This window comes from Dermacentor silvarum, chromosome 6 (assembly GCF_013339745.2).
Source record: "Dermacentor silvarum isolate Dsil-2018 chromosome 6, BIME_Dsil_1.4, whole genome shotgun sequence".
Taxonomy (NCBI): Eukaryota; Metazoa; Arthropoda; class Arachnida; order Ixodida; family Ixodidae; genus Dermacentor; species Dermacentor silvarum.
The window spans coordinates 77,789,291-77,812,250 of NC_051159.1; the positions used below are offsets into that span (position 1 = coordinate 77,789,291).

A 22,960-nucleotide genomic window follows, 5' to 3' on the forward strand; every position below is an offset into this window, starting at 1 on the left:
AGCTATAGGTGGCGAAATGCCAGCATCACTCTTCAATCCTAAGCCGGTGTAAGCAAACGACTCAGATCCTTTCTGACTCACTCACTCATTGAAACATTTCAATGGGTGCGCATTGAAACATTTCAATGAGTGAGTTCTCACACACTCGCTCACTCACTAACACGTTTTTTACTCAGTCACTCACTCTTAAGCTGCTTTTTAACTGTGCTATCACTCGAACATTATTTCACTCAAATCTCTCAGTCAACGTAAAGTCGTGACGAACGAAGGATGCTATGATCGAAGCACGTTAATTTCTTGTGTTTTATTGACTTTAGGCCGGATAGTAAAGGCCTGAAGCTTAAAAACAATAAACTAGTAGATTTATCTTCAACTACAGAATGTTTTCATAATACTCCCCATCAGCGAGTCAATAACTCTTCTAAAGGAGTAACAAAAATTTTAGAACTGCTCAAGCTATTAGGCGAGGTGACAACGGGCGCAAACGTTAGTTTAACTAACTACCTTACATTCAGACAGCCTGAAGCAGACATGTGTCTCCTGTTTACGAGGTACTAACATCCTATTTGCCTTTCAACAAGACAAAGCCTTCATAGGAAAACGTGCACTTGAAGTGATCAGCCATGGGCGAACACCTTTAGCAGGATGAAGTCAGTCTTGACGCAACCTATGCCATATGCTCCGATAGTATACAGTCGGTACAGAGAAAAGCTTTATTGCGCAGTATTTTGCAGGCCGCACGGTTCGGTGCAGATGATTTTGCGCAAGGCATGTGCGTTCTCGCACGTCGCGCTGATGTCGTAGATCTTGAAGCTTTCGTCTCCGGTCGAGGTGTCAACTGGAAGTGGACAAAAGATTGCGAGAAGGTAAGCAAACTCTGAAAAATTCGCAGGTGTCCTTAGCTATCGCCTAAGAGCTGTGAAAGCGAAAGCCTTGTAAAGCCTACTGCAATTCATCCTAATACACCTTAATCCTCCTTAATCCATCCTAATTCACCATAATCCTCCTTCATCCACCTTGCGGACTCCGAAGCCAATCCGGCTTTTACCTTTAAGGAAATAACCCAACATTACCAATGCGGCCACGTAATCTTTCCTAAGCCCTGTAAGGGCCTCACGAATGCGGAGGAGCGTTTACTCCTTCGCCTCTATACTAAAACACTGCTGTGCCCGGCAGTCCTAAAGCATTTCGACCCTGCTTGAACATCCAATCCATCCCACACCTTCCCCCTATACCCAACCCTACCAGGGAGTACTGGGAGGCGGCCCTGCTCGTCTGCTCCGACCTGGCGAGCCAGAAGACCCTGGTCGTGCGTGCCCAACCCACGGCTATAGCCAATGGGCTGCTGTAATGAGGAGCCCACCTACTGTTTATAAGGAACGTCCCTTAAGGATCGGTCCACACCCTCCTTGCCAATACTTCGGCCAATAAAGTTTTTCAGTCAGTCAGTCAGTCAGTCCACCTTAATCCACCTTTATCAAACTTAATCCACCTTAATCTACCACCATCCTCCTTAATGCACCTTAACACACCTTAATCTACCTTAATCCATCCTAATCCGCACTAATGCATCTTAATCCACCGTAATCCGTCTTCATCCACCTTAATGTACCCTAATACACCTTAATCCACCTTAATTGACCTTAATCCACCATAATCCACCTTAATTCAATCACTAATCAATAATTCAATAACTTTGCTGATCATTAATCATCTCTTATGCACGGCTGGACATGCTTTGGTTCGCTTCTGGCCTTCCTTGGGTACGTGACTTTCTGTACCTCACAATGCGAGCTTGAAACATAGAGATCTAAGGCTTTCGCCTTAAAATAACCAAAGGCGTAAGTTTATTCTCCGTGTGTCTTAAGTGCTCTATTGTCTCTAAATAGCACGGGCACTGGGGGACATGCTCTTAAAAAAACGCTTCTGTCCCTTCTTCGAAAGTTAGGTGGATGAGTCAAACAAGGAGGTCGCCAAATCAGCCGCTTCGAGAGGTCTGGGCGCCAAGTTGTGTCCTCGCGTGCAGCGTACGTATAGCACTCGGCATCACTCATTTGTTTTCTGGCACGCAAGCGCTCTCAAGGGTTCAGTTGACGAGAAAGATTACACTAGAAACCGAAAAGAATAATGACAGTGTTTATTATTGCGCGAGCTGGCAGTCTGCGTCGTCGTCAAAAAAATTATGCATATATATATATATATATATATATATATATATATGCATAATTTTTGACGACGACGCAGACTGACAGCTTGCGCAATCATATATATATATATATATATATATATATATATATATATATACACGATTTATTTATTGGCACGTACAGTTCCTAGGTTGTACTATTTGAGCTTTTCTTTTTCCTTCATGCTGTGCGATAATATACTTTAGTCCATAAATTTTCTCTTTTATATATATCAGTAACGTGTAATAAACCTTCAATTGTTGGTAGCGTGATGTTTCCGGGTTTCTGGCGTCCTGTGTGCTTTGATCCAGTTGAGCCTTCGCTGCGAGCGAATGTGTGCTTTTGGCGTCTGAGAAACGCTCTTATGGAAATGCGAAATCAATGGCAGAATCGGTTTCAGAATCATAATTGGTTTTATTGCAAATGCATAAAAAGATTACAAATTGGTAATTAAAACGTTACAGTTCTCCTTAGTGCTTGAACAAGGGAAATGTGAGCAGAGTGCACAACAACGGACGCCCACCCTAAAACTATCTAATACTGTAACAACACTAGGATATGGTTGAATCACCCTTTCTTCTTTTTACTTTGCATTGACGAGATTCACTATCTTTAACGTTTTGTCAGCTTCAGTAATTATACGCAGCGCCATGTGTTTAGCAGCGTCGCTTACTGAAAACGTAAAAGACACCACGCACGGTACCGTGTGTCAGCGGCTAACTCCTTTAGGTTAGCGGTCCTTCAGCGTAAAGGAAAGGGTTACTTCAAAGGGCTTCACTTCGTAAATGCGGGAGGAGTATCAATTGATAGTCAGCACTCCGTCCTCTCCCTACTTGAATTTTGCTGCGCTTTGTACGAGCGCGAAACACTGCCACTAAGAGTCGCTAACACAGCACACATACAGTTTGTGTTGTTCAGAACTAAGGTACACGCAAGATGGGGTCTATTCTGACGGTTGGCGAAGAATAAGTACATACTCAGTAGCACATACAAAGGGCACGTACCTAATGGCCCAGCAATGTGGTAGTCGAAGTAAAGAAAAACAGAAAAGCCCAACAAAGGCTCTGATTTATTTTTAAGGACAAATCTAATGCAACTGACCTCCCCTACAGGGTTATATTTAAGGAGATCAGTGGCCAAGGCAAAGTAACAGGAGTAAGAAAGATTCCGGCAGAACCCATCTCACGGTGAATGTCGACGGTAATGCGATTAGCATTATATATGAGACGCGTAAGAAAAAGCTAAGAAATTTCGTACGCAGCTTATTGAATTCGATCCCTGAATCACAAAGCTTTGTGCACCCAAGATGAGCCAATAGTTGGTCGAAGAGCCTTATACCATCGGGCTAAATAATGTAACGTAATGTTGCTAACGTAGCCAATGTTATAGCTAACGCAACTAAAATAAGCGCAATGTAGATGTTGGCTGTTCAGAAAATAAATGTACATGCCGAAAGCTTCGTGCATTCACTAAATGAGCCCGGATTCACAGAGCTCTCAGTTAATGAAGACGGTTCTTATAAGAACTATAGTCGACCAATGTTGATAGCAAACGATATGGCAGAGAAGGCACCGACGAATGACAACCAGTCCTCGCTACTGGAACACTGAGCGAACCAGTCCTTGATTGGCTGCGGATGGAGAGCGCACGCTGTGCCGTGCCAGAGCTACCAATTAAGAAATCATGTCGATGCGCGAAGTAGAACGGCGTTCTTCAGTGCCTATTTGGGGCAGGCACTCGCCCTTGCAAACAAATACCCATGCGGAATACCTGATGTTTGCGCAGATTCGTAGAGCACTGATCTTGAATAAGCAAATACCTACCATTAAATTGCGGAATAAGCAATCTATTGTGCACAGGACGTGTGGCGAATGTTTAAGTGGACATTCAGTGCACCTTTCTTTCTGCGCGCGCGCGATCGTAATGAGATAGCGCACGGCTTACGCTGTCTTCTCTGTAAAATAATTGGGCATCCGCAGAGGAAATCGATAAGTACTTGTTAATTCATGACGTGCTGCCCTGGTCCGATGAAGAATGCTTTACAGTGTATCGGTTGTTGAGGACATGTAACATCCCAGCCTGTAGCTGCCGCTTGACAAAGCGTTAAGCATAAAAAAAATGGTTGTGCGAGGAGCGTCGATGTCCATTTCTCCCATGCGGAACACTCGGTTACGAGTATGGTTCACTGTTCTTGGTTTAAACAGACAAAATGTAAGCGTACTCAGATAGAACAGAAAAATGTACGCAGTGAAGTCGGGGGATTCTTGCCGGGGACCTTGCAGCTCTGCGTTGCGGCAACTGCGCTGGATGATCATGATTCGGTCAAGTTTACTTATGGTAATGCGGAGTCGTGTGTAGCTAGTCATTATTTTCTGTAATATTCGTTGGAGCTTCGCATCCACACAATATTACAAGTAAAGTATCATTATATTCGTGACCGAATATCAAATGCACCAACTCTTAATGCGCATCGCCGTATGGCGTTGTGCCCTTGCGAGAGTGCTTCTCGAAAGCTGTTACACTGTGTTGGATTCAATTACAAAGTAGAACTGCAGAAACTGCAGTTCTAGTGCAGGCTAGGCTTCACAGTACCAACAAAATGAGTGAACAATTTCACCAAGAAATGCCTGTGAGAGTTCATCTGCGAAAATGTATTCCCCGAAAAAAAACACGTGTTTTCGGTTAGAAATAAAACGAAAGAAAAGCTACGCCGAATTTTTTGAAAAATAAAAACGAGAAACGCTGAACCCTAATTATGAGCAAGATGCGACAAAAAAATTACAAGATGTGATAGCAAACATTACTAAGTACCCCTGTAATTATGCTTGTCTTGTCCTGGCTTCGAAAAACTTCGCAAGCTTCAGTATTTGTGTACTTGTCGCCACTGTAAATTGAAGGCGTAACCTTTTGCAATATTGTTAAATAATTAGATCAAGTATTCAGACACTGTCATTTACTGCCACTCTGGCTTTATTTCGATCTGCAGCAGAAGGGCTAGAGTTATAATTCAGTTATCATCCTAAGTTTAATCGAAGGAACTGGCTTAATGGGAGAGGATAAGCGCAATTTGTAACGTATTAGTTTAGGATCCCCTGGAAACGCCAGCTGGTTGCCACTTCTATTCACGTGCAAGTGATTTGTGTTTATTAGTGTATAAATGACAAGCGAAGTTAAGCCAGCTTCTTCAGACTAAGGGCGCAAGTTTGCACACGCAACTTCTAAAATAACTGGGATATTATCCTAGTTTAAAGCCACTTACCTTGCTTGAAAAAGTAGGCCTTCCCGTTGTACGGTGCGTCGAGAAGGTGAAGATTCACATTTTTTTCTGGAAGGGACAACAAATAGAAAAGCTGAGTAACGCGCCCTAGAGTATTGCTTATATATATATATATATATATATATATATATATATATATATATATATATATACAAAGGCAGTAGTTCGAATCTGATGTTTAATAATATCAAGGAAGTGCAGGCGCACGTACAAAAGCTAGAACAAACATTTAATGCCGCGTTCCGGCCGGGGTCCGGCCTTCATCATGACTCTTGATGAAAGCCGGACCGCGGTCGTGAAATCGACATTAAATGTTTGTCTTAGCTTTGCTACGTGCGCCTGCACTTCTTTCAATTTATTTATATGAAACTCGTTTGTAATGCTTACGCATTTAACACGAGGTTCAAGGTGCGATTATAAGACCTATGATTTTCGGTGCACCAACACCGTAGGTCTTTCAATTCTATCCTGCACCATGTTGTTGTTGTTTTAGCGCGAAAGGGGGGGGGGGGGGGGGGGGGGCGTCATAAGCCCCATTACGCGAAAATTCGATGGCGTCACCGAAAGATGGTACCAAAAATGGCCGACGCCACAAAGAGTAAAAAAAAATTGTTGCAGTGGCTTAGCTCGGCTATGCCAGGATATACGTAGCGTTAGCAAAGGTTCAGCTGAAGGTCCGAGTCGCACTAGCGCTTTCGCTGAGTTTCACAGTATATTCAGTCGATCGGCGAGCCTTGACGTCAACGACGGCGTTTTGTTGTTGCTGCAGGGGTGGTCGGGCACGTCGCTCAGCCTCCTGGCGACGCCGCTTTGCTAGACGTTCGTCCCTTTGCTCCAGTGTCTCCGCAGCACGTTTAGCCTTCTTCTGTTCATTCCTCCTACGCTCAACCGCTAATTGCCAGGCAACTACTTCGGGATCCGATGAGTCAAGCTTCTCCGTTCTTCTGCGCTGTTGAGCAGCATTTGCGCTCTCCTTCTCCATGGCTATACCACACTGGCAAACGCCAGTCAGAAGCGCAGCGGCTCCAGCGCAGTGTCAGACGGCGACTACGACGTCACTACGATCATGGCTACGATGTCACTCCTCTGGAATGCGCAGACCGGCGGCGGTGAGTCGCGCGCGGCGGAGTGCGCGAGAGGTGCCGGCTCCGGTGGCTCCGGTGCGCAAGCCGTGTGACATCACTGATCCTTGCGCATGCGCAGCACGGCTCTTGATGTGCCGCGCGAAACGGGCCTGGCTAGGCCAGTGTAGCTGACGCTACAAAAACGTCAGAAAATGCTCGTATTGACGTCACATATCTCAGGGGGTTCACGTAAACAAATTACATCGAAGGCTTTGAAAAGAAACTTTGTACATTGCGGTCTGAGTGGGAATCGAACACTGGCCTCCGCGATGCAACACGCGCGATGCAACGCGCTACAACGACGCCACGGTACGTGGCTCCACGATTCTCACTTACTAAAGGTGTGCCTAGTGCGTACGTGATTGCACACGTCACGTCACAGCCCTGTATCTGACTAAAGGTGGGACCTAGTGCGTACGACATTGACCACGTGATGAAGAAAATGGCAAGGAGGCGGTGCCATATCATGATGCATAATATTAACGCGTTCATGACGTTCCGAGGTCTAGAAATGGTATAATACTTTCGAAATGCCACACGTATGCAGCCTTAAGTGTCTCTGTCGATTTTTTTTTTTTCTTTTTTAGCAGTTTGGCTAGCGTTAGCTGGGACACTCTATACATATCTGACCGAAAGAGGTCTTGTGAACAAAAAAATGCAAGCATAAGTTAACGTTCAACACAAACGGCCTAAGAGAATTCAGTGTACCCCCCTTCCTGATTACATCGGGGCCACGCTGTCTTAGCACTGAGACAGCACTGAGGTCACGCACATCAGTGCTAATGTATACAGGGTCTTTCACTTATCATGGATCAAACTTTAAAAATATGCAAATGCTACGTTGCTGGACGTTACTGTTGTTTGCGGTCGCTTGGAAATCCTCTTACTTTTTTTTTCATTCCGCCTAATTCAATAATTAGGCTTAATAATTTATTCAACTTCTCAAATATTACAATTACATAAAAAGTGTCAATGAGAAAATTGTAGAGCAACGTCAAGAACTCCCGATACAGCTTTCTGTTGCTCAATACGTGCGACATAAAAGTGCTTTTATGAAAGAAGCGTGAAAGAAGCCCGCGAATACACCTAAAATTGCCGCGCGACTGGACGCTCGAGGCAGTTTTCTCTTTTTAGCTAGCACTGGAAGCAGGATCACCAGCACTGTAGATACGGCGAAAATTCGCAGCAACATTAGAGAACATAGAGCCACTGCGTGTAAGCGCAAAACTGACTTACCACCTGCGGTTAGTATGACGTAGTCTTTTTGTGGCACGTACTCCGCCGATACGTGAAACCTGCGGGAATAGAAATAAATGGTGTACAGTGTTGACGTAATGCACTTCACTCTCAAAACAGATGGCTTATAAAATTTTCATAACGCTGTTCGCGTTGTCCGCTTCGCAGCAAGTACGATATAATACATTACATTGCCTTTCCCTTTCTTTTTTCTTTTTTTTCTTTTTTTTCATGCTGACGTGGTTTATCAATAACAATACATTCAACAACTTTTCATTACCTATATAACGATACCTTTCCGAGTTCATAAATTGTTCAGAATGAATATCCTAGAAGCAACCCACATGACGAGACGTTTGCAACAAGCAACGTGTTTCAAAATGTTATTCGTAATAAACTGAGTTTAATTACTTCTCTTGTGCAGGCGCGTTCGTCGCTTATCCTCATGAATATGGAATGTAAAACAAGACCGCAGGCAAAACGCCGTCCCGCATGAGGCGTCAAGGCACGCCGAAGCCAATAAAGAGCAACCGGCCGGCGGGCTAAAAGGACGTTCAAATAATTGGGATAAGTCTCACACACACTGGGTGACAAGTTGTTGCAGGATTGCCGCACTTAAATGCGCGGATAGGCGACTTCGTAACCAATTCCTGAGTGTCTACTTCTGCATCGGGCTAGAAGGTCTATGATTTCCGTTGTATGTCTCTTTGGAACACGGCGCCTAATTCAACCAAGGTTACCCTTCGCAAGCATTTTTTTTTTTTTCGTGGGGATGGCGGCTTCGCTAATATGTTCAACATCACACTTGGCTGGCATATGTGCTTATGAAGATTTCTAGCGTAACAACTTCTTTGTATATAGGGCCCGCGTTTCGAGGAAGAGGGTGAGGGTGGCGGGCTAAAGGGTTGCGAAGCTGCATAGCGCATGCATGCATCGCCGCGGTGCGTCGTCGATCACGATGTAAACGCGCAAATCTAAAATATGCTGCAGTCATCCATGCCAAAATTCAAATCCACGACTTTTCGATTCCGAGACAAGCGATCAGCCCACAAAGCCGTCGCTGTGCTTGCCATCGTATTCACAAACAGACTGCGAATTGGAGCTTTTCATCGGCTCCACAGAGTCGTCTCTCGACTTGAGAAGTTGCTGCGCTGCTGTCTTGCTCTGTGACTCCTACGTCAAGGAGCTGCTTGAAAAGACACTTTCACACCAGTGCCGCGACGCCGGGACTCACCTGGGGTGGTATTTGCAAAGCAGTTCGTACGCTATAGAGCGATTCGTAAAAACCGGAGCTGACCAATCACAATAGCAACCATATAATTACGACTGGCGACTAGCCAATAACAAGCAGTTCTTACGAACAAAAAGCTTGGTGCATTAGGGCTATGGCTGCAAAATTTTCTATAAATATTTCTTCTGAAGTATCAGTGAAGCGCTGTGACCACGTCAATGAAGTTAACTATCACCCATCCACTTAATGTCTGCCATCTACTTTAATGTGCATACCTATATAATGACAACGTCGACTGAAACAACGTGAAAACAAGAACCATGCGAGTAAATATGTCGTTAACGGCATGGATTGTGGCAAGGAATAGGAAGTTAAACGTATAGTTGGAGCGGCAGAAGCCGCATCCTATATTTGTGCAATGGGGAAGAACCCAGTGGTAGAAATATGATAAAAAGCAAAGAATTAAAACAGAAAAGTTTAGAACAGTGCAAATGGGCAGTGCACTACTGTTTGAAGCCAAATTAGGGTACTTGAGAACACGGTTTTATAGGATGATGACGATAAAAACTTTTATAGAAAATAAGAAAGAAAACCTTGGGTTACGGAAAGACATGGTGAGGTCCCTAGTCCGGGACACCGTTGGCAAAAGCCGCTGCGCGTGCTATTTCGATAAGGGCTCGTTGCTCCTCGAGGTCCGAGCTAGACAGGGCCGCCTCCCAGTCCTTCCACGTTATCTGATTTATTATGGCAATACTGCTATTTTTATGACAAGTCCATACCATATTGTATAAGTCGGCCTTTCGCCCACAAAATTTGCACTGCGCCACAAAATTTGCACTATGGCGTGAAGCCTAGATGGATTATTAAATGACATAGTTTGTAGCCGATGGAGGTGAGACTCTTCTGATTTATTAAGACCCTTAGCGGGCCCCGGCAGTGTCTGCCTCTCAAGTCGCAGATGCTGTAGTATCTCTGAGTATGTTGTTAACGGAGAAAAATTTACCGATGGCGACTATACATTCGCGGTGTGTGAAAAATAGCGCGGAAACCATAGGTGGTATATTTTGCAACGATGTCGCAGTATCCATCCAGAGGTAAATGAAGATGTAGTTGGTCTGCCGGAGGCCTTGGACTTTAAGAATAACAAACAAAGTTAAACGAATCTACGATGGGTGGACAATGGAGAAAAATGGCTGGAGTATTCTTGGCGTCAAGAATACTCCAGCTGTGGAATGAAGACGACGACGCTCGAAGGCAATCATATGGTTCGCATAAATGCATGATCTACAAGCATGGCTGTATATCCTAGGCAGAAGATTTCCGAAAAAAACGACCGAGTGCTTCGCGGTGGTTCAGCGCCTGCCACACATATTCCTACGTTCGTAGTGTGTACGCTGCTCAAGAAACAGCGCCGGACTGGATGCCTTTATTGGACGCGTGCACATGCTTGCCTGACTTTTGATTATGTACCTGTAGCGCCTTGTTTCTTGTGTTGCTGAAGAGTCTGCTCCCATGTAATAAAGAAAAAAAAAGTGGCTGTAAATCGTAGTGGTTACGACGCTCGCCTTGGGATCATGGGTTCGCAGGTTCGAATCCCGCCTCGGCGCGAAATTTTATTTTCTTTTATTTCTTGATAGTTTCTTGATACGAGCCACAAATTACGGTTGGCCTAAACAGCTTCGCTGTTAAAATAATAAACTTGCTGGTATCTGCCACTATCCCGTTTCAAAGGGTATGCGCAGCTATCCATCCATTCATTCATTGTGTCAAGTAGGAGTGTTGAATGGAGGAACACTCTAGAATATTGGAGTAAGTATCTCGATGATGAAGAGGGAGCGATGAAAGCGTGAAATGGCAAGCATGCAATTATAAACTTGCTGGTCTCTGCCACTTCAACCTAAGCAAACAAACAAAATGATGGTGTGATAATAATTTTTTTATGGCGAGTGCAATAGAAGGAAATACATCTTCGTGACGTAAAGGAAGACAGCCACGGCGATGAGCAGGGCAGAAGTTGGTTATCGATGACCTAGAAAATAAACTTTTCATGCTGATAGTGTCTTGGGCACCGATTAGATGGGTTTTATGTTGTAATCTTCGCATGTCGATGCACTTTTAGCAATGTTAACAAATCTCTGACGAACTAGTCCGAAGCCTGGATTATACATCAGTAATATTAGTGCCTTGATTATGCTAGACTTTCTATGGTTTCAGTATCGCGCGCATGCGTGCAGGTGCTCGAGTGCGGCATGTGCATGCTTGCGCGTCCTTAGTTCGCGCTCCCGACTATTAGCTTCCTTTTACTGACGCAGCCAGTCCATACTTAATTAATGGCGCTGCAGACATGTCCAAATACCTACTATCCTTCTGGAATGACACGCGAACAATAAGAAGTAGAGAAAACCACTTTACACGCTTGATTACTTAAAATAATTGAAAGTGGAACGAGTGATCATTGAGTTTACCCGGTCGCTAAGAGCTCTCGAACGCCAATAGTATGTCTGTGTGAATAAATGTCAAAAGTTACTTTTAGCTTAAGTTCATTTTCCTGTGTCCGCGTTTTATTCCAGCGTGATAGTAGACAAAGATGCGCTTCACTTCATTTGAAATTTTTGCAACCGACGGAAGCCATTCACTTCTATATTGCCAGAACTGTGCCTCAGAGAAACGGCTTCAGTGGGCGAGTCTAGCGTTTCTTTCTGTGTTGCAACAACACACGCCCCTTGAATGCTTGTCAGACAGGAAGGCGTGAACTCACGTCTTCTTGCCTTCGCTACCGGGCAAGCTGAAGGAGACGATGCAGTCGACCTTGTGGTCGGGAAGGCCACTACCGCTCCACGAGACGCTCAGCTTGATGGCCGATGGGTCCTCCAGACTGCTGCCGTTGCGATAGCACTGGTACGTGGTCAGCGGATCCTTGCGTACACTCTGCGCCCGTTATAGCAAGACGTGGGAGAAAAAGCGGCAGCATAAAACAAGATGTGGCATCAATTATGACACTTGAACAAGGCGCAGGCATTGATTGAACTGATTACTAATTTAACTACGTATACTGATAAGAAAAACAGAAGCGCGAAATAAATAAGGACTATACGAGTACACAGGACTGGCGCTTACTTCCAACTGAGGTTTACCGAAGAAACTCGTTGGGGGGGGGGGGGTCATGGTGCCTTTGATATTTGACAGCGTTATCATGAATGTGATAGTCCATGCTGGTCTCGTGCTGTACCTATAAATACCATAGCTTCAGTCAACCTCAGTTAAAAGTAAGCTCCAGTATAGTGTTCTCATCTCGTCTTTGTTTCTTTCGCGCTTCTGTTTTTCTGCTCACCTATGAACCAACTCGCCCAAGAAAATGTTCTAAAAACAATACTGATTGGTTTCACCCTCTGCAACCTAGGGTTTTCCTACCAGGTTGTGATAAAAGAGCATATATCCGGCATAAAAAAAAAAAGTTGTCGCAGTTTCACCTGAAAGGCGAAGCATCAATTGCGATAGCAAATTTGAAGAGAGCTATACGGAGCAATGATAGCAGCTTTATCAGCTGTATAAACTTGGACATGCAGCAGCACCGGCAACACGCAGAACTGTTGTCGACGCCGCCGGCGTTTTGCCCGCGTTCGCTCAAAATGAGTGCGGCGTTGGTGACTGTTGCCGGAGCCTCTGATATAAATAGGCACTTGGTGCCGCAGCTAAATGTCGCCTCCCTTCCCTGCCCCTCACCCCCCTCCCCCACAGCCTTTCGCGGGTCGGAAGAAGGTACGTTTACTCTACATATATAGTGATTGTAGAGGAGGAAAGAGACGCCTACTTCTGCAGCCCTTAAGGGAGCACAGCGCAGAATGCGCGTTTGTTCTCCGCCGTGCGTTCACTCCCCGTGAAAGCGCGCGTCCCTCGCGCTCTTTCACTCGCACATACAGCGTTCGGCGGCGCGCGGCGACGATTTCATCTCCATTGACGTCATACGGAACCTCACGGCGACGGCGACGGCGACGGCGACGCCGACGGCAGAAATCTGCTTTTGAGTGTCCATATAATTGCTATCGCAATAATATAACATGCTGGCATAATGAGAGACTTCTTTGAACTTGCGGTTGTTCATAAGCGTCAATAGGTGCAGAATTATTCGTGAGCACTTGGCCCAGTGCAGTGTGCTGCGCGTCAGCTGGTACTGCGCAAAGATGACCTCATAAAAGATGTACTGGCTAAACAATCCTTGTACACCGTCCTTCAACGGTTACAAGTCTCTTTACATAAGTATCGTACCCCGGTATTCTCTAACGATCCACCATTCGAACCTCTTCCTCCACTCACACAAGTTGGGCACAGCACCGCCCCTCGACTGAAAAAGACGGTACGCTTTGCAAGAATTGCGTGGAGCGTTAATGAATAGCAGTGACCACTTCTGTCGAAGGGCGGCGCTGCCATCCACTTCCTCGAGTCGAAGGAGAGGGCTAGTGGAGGGACGTCATAGAATATGGGGGCTAAAGTGTGACCATCTATAAGCCCCGAAGGTTATCAATTACTGAGAAAATAGAAAGCGTATCACTGAATGAACAGAGTGAATGGTCGATGTAACGTCCGCTAGATCGCCCGAAGACTACAGCCGCATCGCATGACCTATACTTGATGTATGTCTGTGTTGGCATATCATGGTACGTATTAGCTAATCATGCTAAAAATATAAAGTTGTTGCCCGGTTTGTAAACAGCCAAGAAATTTATCTGGAAGATGTAAACAATGAAATAGACGTTCTCTTATTACACGTACTAACTCCACACGTGATACCTGAGTGTCCAATACATCGCGTGTGCCGGTACACGCAAAAATGTTATTCCACTAAAATAGTTCCTTAAAGGGATTGAGACATCAAGTTTGTGGCTTGCGCGTTCTTTGTTTCAAACGTTTCTTATTGCTACAGGAAGCATGATACACGCTCTAACATTCTTATATTCTCGGCAAATAATTTAATATAGCATTCTTTATGTGAACGATTTTCGCTTTCGGTATCTGGGCGCTGAGTCGTACAGTGGCGTCACTGTCTAGGAAGCTTGGTCACGTGGGACCACAAAGCTGTGACGCACGCACTGCTGCATCGTCTGCTCTCACACATACATTCTGTACCAGCGCAGGCCAACAAAACGACACCGACAGTTACCATGGATAGCTGCGGCAGATCCGATTCCGACTCTACGTCTGCGTCCGATGCGGCTCACTGCACTTAGACTCGAGGCTCTCAAGGCTTGCCCGGGGCTGTGGGTCTCCGCTAATTGTACCTCACTAATGTGATAAGACGTCACTAAAACTTTCGTTACGCTTCCAACACAGTGACGTCGGAGTCAATCGCGCCAGCGATTGGTCTCAATCATGAGAACTAGCACTTAGGCACTCTTCGGAAACAAATCAAGACATATTTTAAACGTTTGCTGTGTTCAACACTTCATGTTGAGTGTCCTTGCATACAGAGGAAGCCTACAGCATGCTTTCTCTAGCCTCAAATTTTGGTATCTCAACCCCTTTAAGAGCAAATTCCAGCCAATCGTAACGTCGGGTCCATTACTAGCGAAGGAGACCAGCCAATAGAAAGCAACATTTACAAACAAAAAAGCCGTGTGAATTCGGCCCGTGACCCACATCGTCTTTCGCTGACATGTTCGCAACAACAAAAGTAGCAACAACAACGCCGACAAACATCGAATGACAGAATCCAGAAACATTTCAGGAAGTGCTTTTATTCTTATGCGGGAGCTCTTCTCGCAGCAGAAACAGCCATGCAAGATGACCCACACTATACGTGGCACGATGTAAGCTATGCACCAGTCGTGTTTGTATGCCGATGTGCGAGGTATCATCTGCATTTACAACAATATTCTGAAAAAAAGTGCAAATTATATATATATATATATATATATATATATATATATATATATTGCAAGCCTCAAAATCCATCCATAAGACCACCTCTGCGTACCATCCCCAGACCAATGGTCTTACCGAGCGTTTCCATCGAACTCAGTCCGACATGATCTCCATGTATGTGAAAACCGACCACCCAAACTGGGACACTATACTTACTTTCGTCACGTTTGCATATAATACTGCCGTTCAACGCACGACAAACTACAGCCCCTTTTTCCTCGTGTACGGCCGTGCACCGTCTTTTGTTTTGGACACCACCTTTCTCTTCAGGCCTTCTGTTCTATCCACATCTATACCAGAGCAGTTCGCCGCCCGCGTCGCCCACTGCCGCGAAATTGCGCGCGCCCACACCGCGACCATTCAGGACAAGAGGAAAGTCCGTTGTGATGCAACCCGTCGTGTCATTTCGTTCCGCCCAGGCGACGAAGTGCTCCTGTGGGCACCTGTTCGAGTGCCCGGGCTCTGTGAAAAATTTCTTCACAGGTATCGCCGCCCATATACCGTGCTTGAAAGAACATCTGCCGTGAACTATCGCGTAGCTCCTGTTACCTCGGTTACTGACCGCCATTGCCGCAGCACTGAAATTGTTCACGTCTCTCGCCTGCAGTCGTATCTTCGGCGTTTCCACCGATTTGACTCGCTGCCTTACCGGCCGCTTTCGTGAGGGGGGGTTAGTGTGAGCGCTAACTGTGCAGTTCATCATCGTCTTCATGTGTATATACCCACCCTCATAATCATCATCATTTTGTCGGGTTGGTGTTCGTGGGCTGTCTCGCGCTGTGTGACAATACAAGAGCTCTGCCTTCGTCCCGGGCGTCGTCTCACAATATATATATATATATATATATATATATATATATATATATATATATATACCCTTTTACCTTCTTTGCATAGACAACTTCCTGGTCTTCGCTAATGTCACGCATGAGCTTTTACGCTTGTAGCGCTGAATGGCAGACCCACGGCGCACTACGCCCAACTTTTATTGCGATAGGAATTATTTGGACACTTCAAGCGGATTTCTGCCGTCGGCGTCGCCGTCGGCGTCGCCACCGTGAGGTCCCGTATGAAGTCCAAGGGCGATAAAATCGTCGCCGCCGCGCGCTGTATGTGCGAGTGAAAGCGCGCGGCGGACGCGTGCTTTCACGGAGAGCGAACGCACGGCGGAGAGCAAACGCCACTTTTCCGCCGCACGAAAGCCGTGGGGCTATGGGTGGGAGGGAGGGGGGGGGGGGGGCGACGCTGTGCTGCGGCCCGGGCGCAAGGGGCAACCGGGCGCAAGGGGAACTGGCGACTCAATCTCCCACGCGAAAGAAGGAAAGCGGCAAGGCAGCGCGGGAGGAAGGGGGGGGGGGGGGGGCAGCTTCTACTCTGTCAACAAATACGCACTTGTACTTTGCGTCGGTGCGGGCTGTCGCGCTCACCGTATCTTGAAAGCGATCTCCACACGGCGCTAGTTGACCTTTGTGTGCGCTGTGCTTTCGCCGCTCAGTTTCCGTTGAAGCGATAGACCGCACGAACCTTCGCTAGCTGCGGCGCTTGCGCATGCCAGCGTTTTCACAGTGGTTTTCTGCGGTCATCGAGTGTGATCTATTCATGTTTGCTTGTGCGCGCTGACACCATCGCTTGTTAATTCAGTTAGTAAGCGAATGTGTCCAAGTTTATGCAGCCGATAAAACTACTATCCCTACTGCGTATAGCTCTCTCTACCCCGTATAGCTCTTTGCGTAATCTGAGCAAGTGTTTTGCGTCGGACTGCCATCACTGACTCCATCCTTTCTCTTTCATCCACGATCAAAGCACACTCAGTGAGCTAACCAGGGGTTGTATGGATAGCAGGTGAAATTTTTGGGATGCCTTGAAATCAGCACTTACGCACAAGTGTGACCCAAAATTTAGAGAGAATTGTTTAGGCCCATTGACAACGAGGACAAGCAATAGGACAGACACTTCTTTTCGTTATCAGTGCGCTTGAACAGTTCTAAGTACTATGTCTTACCAACAAGGCCGAACGTCAACGCTTGCGATTAAGAAACCCACAAAAACTTGAAATCCCAACAATGTTTACCTCATAATCAAATCGTAGTTCTGGCACGTAAAATTCCAGACTTAAATTTAAATTGTAACACATGGAAGGGGTATGAAAAAAACTTGGTACCTATTAAAGCAGAGAAGTTGTGTCATTTGCGTACTCATTCGATGCGACGATTGCGGCCGTTCGATCAAAACGCACTAGCTCGAGTGGTCCTGAAGCAATATTTACGCAATCACGGCTTCTGGACTTCAGGTCGTCTTTTTATGCCCGTTGGTCAGCCGAAAGCTTGTCTGATACGAAGGCTGTTCGTTTGTGTAGCACTGTTAGCGTACCAGTCTGGTAGCGTACCTCAAAGAAATCCTTCAAGGGCGAGCAGAACACGCCGCTTGCTCCCAGTAGTACGATCAGGGCACAGAAGTAGGGTTTCGTCGAAGCCATGGCTGCAAATGGGGTCAAAAAGAAAACAATGTGCGAATAGCGACAAAAACGCAGCGCTTGTTTCTACTGTAGCCACACCAAGCCAGTTGCGAATGTAAGAGCCTAAATTTTAGAACCCTTCACCGCTTTTTTTAATTAAAATGATTAATAGGAGAGGTTGGCGCCTTTATGGTGGCACCGGCTCCTCCTTAGCGAAGGAACTTAGCGAGAGAAACAAATATGCGCAAAAAGACTGAATAATTTCACAAAATATCGCACTCAGTAGAACACCAGATGTATACATACAATCCAGTCCAACAGTCCATAAATCACGAAGTTTTATGTATGAGCAGTACACAAGTGCATATGTAAAGTCAAATATTTTGAATGGCCAGAACACAAGTAAATACACCCCAAAAAACGGAACACAAGTAATTACAGATAGTGCAAAAAAAAAAAACACGATGACCACATGAATCAATTTTGAACACAATTTTTTCACTCATTTAGCTTGTTAGGTTAGACTGAAATTTAATATTTCCCCAAAATGTTTGTGACTTCAAAAAAACGTTTTCACAGCAAGAAGTGCTCGTTTCTGAAGTTCTGCTGTTGGCCATGAACCAAGTAATTTCTTGAGTAAATGGTCTTCTATCTAAAAGAAACAAATTACCTTGTGCAATCAAGGTAGAGATGATGTACATCTTCATCTGGAGGGCCACAAGAACACTGCGGACTAGATGCACGTTTTATCCGGTATAAAAAGTGTCGTGTAAATGCATTACCAAGCCGCAGATGTTTGTAATCTTCTGTTTTCTCTTAGATTTCACCCAATTGATAGATTTTTACATGGGTCTATCAAATATCGAAAAAGTACCCGCTCTCCACCGGGATCGAACCCAGTCCCGCTGCGCGGCAGTCGGATACTTTACTACTGAGCCACGCAAGCGCTTGCTGTCAGGCAAAAGAAATGTTCCCTTTATACGCGCCCTGTGCCTCTGCGCCTGTGCGCCTGCCTAGGCGTGCAGGCGCAGATGACCCGAGCCTCCGACAGTATGGTGGCGCCATCTAGTTAACGTGCCTGCAGCCGCCGCGTGCGACGAGATGCAATTCAGACGCGATGCGATTCAGACGAGGCACTGCAATCAACGCTATCCCGATGTTAGATGTGCGCCACGTATTCCGGGTACCTCTTCGGTACACGTTATGGCGTCTCCTCGCAAGGTACGAACCGCTGCTGAAGAAGAGAATCGTAGAGCTACGTGCGCGGCTACAACCAGGCATCATCGGGCTCAGCAGACTGCTGTGCAGAGAGCATTACAAGACGCAGCTCGCCGTCGACGCCGGGCGGACAGTTCAGATCGTTCTCGTAAAAATCGAGGAGAAGACACTTTGCCGCGAAGACCCTGTTGTGCGTGGTGCCGAAATTGGAGCTACTAATGCGCCGCTCAACCAGCTTACGCTGTGACTGTGCTGCGTGTGCCGCGCAGGCCTGTAACTTTTTATGACATGAACCGTCTGTATGCATGTGTATGCAGTGCGGATATAATGAGTAAATTGGGAATAGTGCCAGTTGCTGTGCGGCTACTATGAACATGTCCGTCTTAGATATAATCCCCTCGATCGATAATTCTATTTTAGGACTGGTTAAGCTTCAATGATATGGTAACTAAAATCCACTTTACATAATTCAAATCTTGGTAATAATGCTCTATGTTCTTCCGCAACATTGTGAATTTTGCTTTTCTTTCGTTCTCTAAGCGCTAGGTTTAATGAATGCTTCTGGTGTTGAATTACGATGCGATAAACATGTCGGCATGTTTCAACCATTCGTATGACTGAAAATGGTGGGTGACGAGCTCTAGCAATTACTAGAGAACTTGATATAGCCTGGGGGACGGGACCCCAATACACACTCTCAGCCCCCTTCCCAGTATACGTTGAAGACGTTTCCTTGGGATTTTCCCATAGACCATGAAGAATAGGTGTCGAATAAGCAATTTATTGCTTTATGAGTGCGTTACACACTTGCAATAGTGAAGATACTGATCACCCCCCCCCCCCCCCTGCTGTGCCCGTGAATCGGCGAAGTACGTTTATGAGAGTATTCGTCTGCTTTTCAATTGTGTGGACGTGTGATGTCCGGGACAACTGGCGGTCATGAAGAACGCCAAGATATTTATGCTCTTTCACGAATATCAAAGCTTGCCCTTCAAGCATAAGTTTGAAATTATTCAGCTGTCGTCTAGTGAAAGGAAGTACGGCATTCTTTGCGCATAAGATACTCAGGTCTCTTTATCTTAAAAAGATGTTGATTATATCAAGACCCTCTTGCAGCGTTGTTTTAATGTCTTCTGTAGGAGATCCTTAGGCCCATATGCAAATCTCATCTGTGTACAGAAAGTACTGCAGGCCAGAAGGTAGTTTTTGTGGTACGGCTGCCATGACGCAGTTGAATAAAAACGTACTGAGAACAGTTCCCTAGGGAATGCCTTGCGGGATGCTGTGATAACTACTCCCTCCTTCAATTGTCCTTTAGACCATAAATATATTTCTTTCGCTTAAGAAATTTGATATCTACCGCAGTGTTAGGATGTGTAGACCAAGCTCTAACATACCAGCAAGAACGTGTATGTGACTTATAGTTTCGAATGCTCGCTGAATGTCTAAGAATACTGCGATTATCACATTTCTACACATACTTTCATGTTCAAGGCATGTGACAATGTCTAATACTGCGCATCCATTGTACACCGTTTTTGTCGAAAGCCTGTCATGTAGTTCGAAAGCACACTTGTTTATTCACACCACCATTCCAGTCGACAGTCTACCATCTTCTCCATTATTTCTCCATCTTCTCCAAATATAAAACTCTTGACCAAGGGAGTAATGAACTAGGCGCGCAGATGACCCGGTACGTTAACTTATGCGCCATTTCTGCTTTTAACGCACAAGTGAGTTTTCCGTGGTTTTTCACCAAGTTCCTTACAGTAGCTTACACAATGCGAGCTTGATTCATCGGTGGATCACCGAACACACCAAGCAAATCAAAAGTGACTGCCTAAGGCAGGTTCTCAGCCACGTTCTAAATATTCTGATATTATATTTTTTTTCTTTGCTACGCAGTCTTTCTAAAGATCTTCCTACCTGCACTTCAACGTGCACTAAAGATGATCAACGCTTTGCTCCTCTGTAGTGAAACTCTCAAATTATCACGAAATGTCCTAAACATGCTCGCCAAGGAAGTGCGTAGTATCAGCCTTTCCTTCCTATGCTTGTAAGATAATATAGCCCGTTACCTTTCTTTAAATGGAAAACATGTCATGGGTGCTCCACATTATTCTAACAGAGGTCGGGGTAGCATAGAGTTTCGCTGCCTCTTGCAAGCCAGAATGCCTTATGGCACCTAGCATGCGGGGTAATGTGGCATTGCAACAACTCTGAACGTAAAATCTGTCCAAATCGTTCGAAAAACAGAGAGTAGCTTGAACCAATGTGACTATAGTGATGAATCTGATATAGCGTAAATCTTATCGTGGTGTCCAAGAGTGGCGCTACAAACTAGCCATTTAAACGAGGGCCATCATCTGTGGAGCTGTGAAGCATGTACAGTCGTGGCGCACTTTCCCTCCTGAGCAGTCATCTATGTCGCTGTCTAGTCACGCAAATCATGGTGCATTTTTGCAAAAGATGTTGGATTATCATGGTCTCGGAATCATACAATCAAGAATATTTAATCAGCACCATCTTAGCACCCAATACAGGATCACTGCAAAACAATGGGCTCTCCGAATTCGACTTTGATTCGGCTTATTTACCACATCGGGAACACAATAAAATGCACCTTAGTGATAATAAATACGAAGAAAAGCTACATTTTGGCAGCTTGACTCGCTCCGCCAACCCCAGATAACACAGGCAAACACAAAATCAACAGTTCCGACGATTTACCTATGTCCTGGGACAACCACACCCACCGCAAGTTGAAAATTCGTGAGTCTCATCAATTCGTCTAAGTCTCTGCAGACCTCAACTCATTTTCTTTTTCATCGACTTTGGTACTTTTACTGAAAACGCCAGCGTGTTCTAGACGCCGTCACGTCCTGTACAAGAACTCTACTTACTCGCGACAAAACAGATGACCTAACGTTTTATGCTCTAAGGCCGCATCTGCATAAACAGGAGCTTCTGGATGAGTCATAGGCCACATGCTGTCCTCTAACCTGCATTGCAAACTCACTGCATGGGGAGGAGTTTTCATGCCTGTCACTCTTTTTCTGTGTGTTCCGTCCTCATGGGCATGCATTCACCGCTCCTACTAAGCAACATCTACTCGTGCTTTAAACGACATAACTACAGCTTGCCCTGAGGGTAACTCTGATGTTTAATTCATTGCACTGCTAAGCACCATTTCACACATTTTAGGTCGACGTCTTCGCTTACCGTTACGGCTATTATACGGCCACGTTCCCCTGGCCAATAAGCAAAGCAAGGACTCACCTGGAGGAAGTTCTCGCGCTCAAGCAAGCGTCGACCTTACGGCGTGCGCGTCGGTTTCGGACTGGCGAGTCGCATTCACCAGCCACGGACGCTTATCACCGCGGTGTCCATTTCGTTTTTCTTGTTCTCGCCTGACGGATGGCGTTTCTCGTGGGTACATACAACGCGCACGCACATATTTTGGATGGAGAAGGGACACGGGCGAGGCGGGGTGCATATTTTTCCGGGAAGCGGCCCCGGCCGACACCGGACCAAGGCCGCACCTTCTTGAGCGCGAGAGAGATTTCATGCACGCTACAATGACGGCGGGCCCGCTACCCTCCCGCTGTTTGCATTTGTTTATCACCTCTATAAGAAGTCTACTAGGGGCGGTTAGAACGACAGTGGAGGTTATACCGCATTTACTCGGACGCTACGCTGCCAGCAAACAAATGGCTGCCATCAACGTTCCCGCTTGGCTGTTAAAGCTTATTACCGCCCGCATTCACAAAAAACGTTCTTGCGCTATAATTTTTCCTAAGAGCAAATTCCAGCGAATTAGTGCAGGCGGCCGGCCAATGACAAAGCGCACTTACGAACGAAGGACCCGATTCGCGAAGCTTTTCGTTCGTCAGAACTTTCCCTGACTGGTCCGCTGCCTTCGATAATAGTACGTTCGCTGTCGCTATTGGCCCGTTTTCTTTCTTCCGAACTTAACTAACGTAATTACGCTTTGTGAATAGGGGACGAGAAGCTTTGTGAAATTCACAAAACTTCTCGCTCAAAAGTGCCCTTTATCATTGGCCAGCTGCAGCGGCTAGTGTGTCCGACATCGCGGTTGGCTGACACCTGTTCTTAGGAACAGTTTTAGCATAAGATCTTTTTTTTTTTTTTGTAAATACGTGCCCAGCATTTTAAACACACAGCAGCGCTGACAAAAGAAAGCATCTTTAGAAGAAACTTCTGGGTGCCCGCAGATATAATATTATAACCGCATTCCATGCCATTTTATTGTTTACGTGAGGCGAGAGCTACATGTTTGATTTGAACTACGAA

At 45.7% G+C, this 22,960-nt stretch overlaps 1 protein-coding gene across 1 annotated transcript; it reads right to left on the reverse strand.

Annotated features, from left to right (window-relative positions):
* Nucleotides 1–670: 670 nt before the first annotated feature.
* LOC119455624 (uncharacterized) lies at nucleotides 671–22,192 on the reverse strand. The gene is made up of 6 exons (XM_037717043.2): nucleotides 21,926–22,192; nucleotides 17,360–17,451; nucleotides 11,813–11,982; nucleotides 7,824–7,882; nucleotides 5,446–5,511; nucleotides 671–838 (listed from the first exon to the last, which is right to left on the reverse strand). Exons 2-6 carry the CDS (start codon nucleotides 17,447–17,449, stop codon nucleotides 714–716), a joined length of 510 nt encoding a protein of 169 aa, XP_037572971.1. The 5' UTR covers nucleotides 17,450–17,451; nucleotides 21,926–22,192; the 3' UTR covers nucleotides 671–713.
* Between the last annotated feature and the right edge of the window lie 768 nt (nucleotides 22,193–22,960).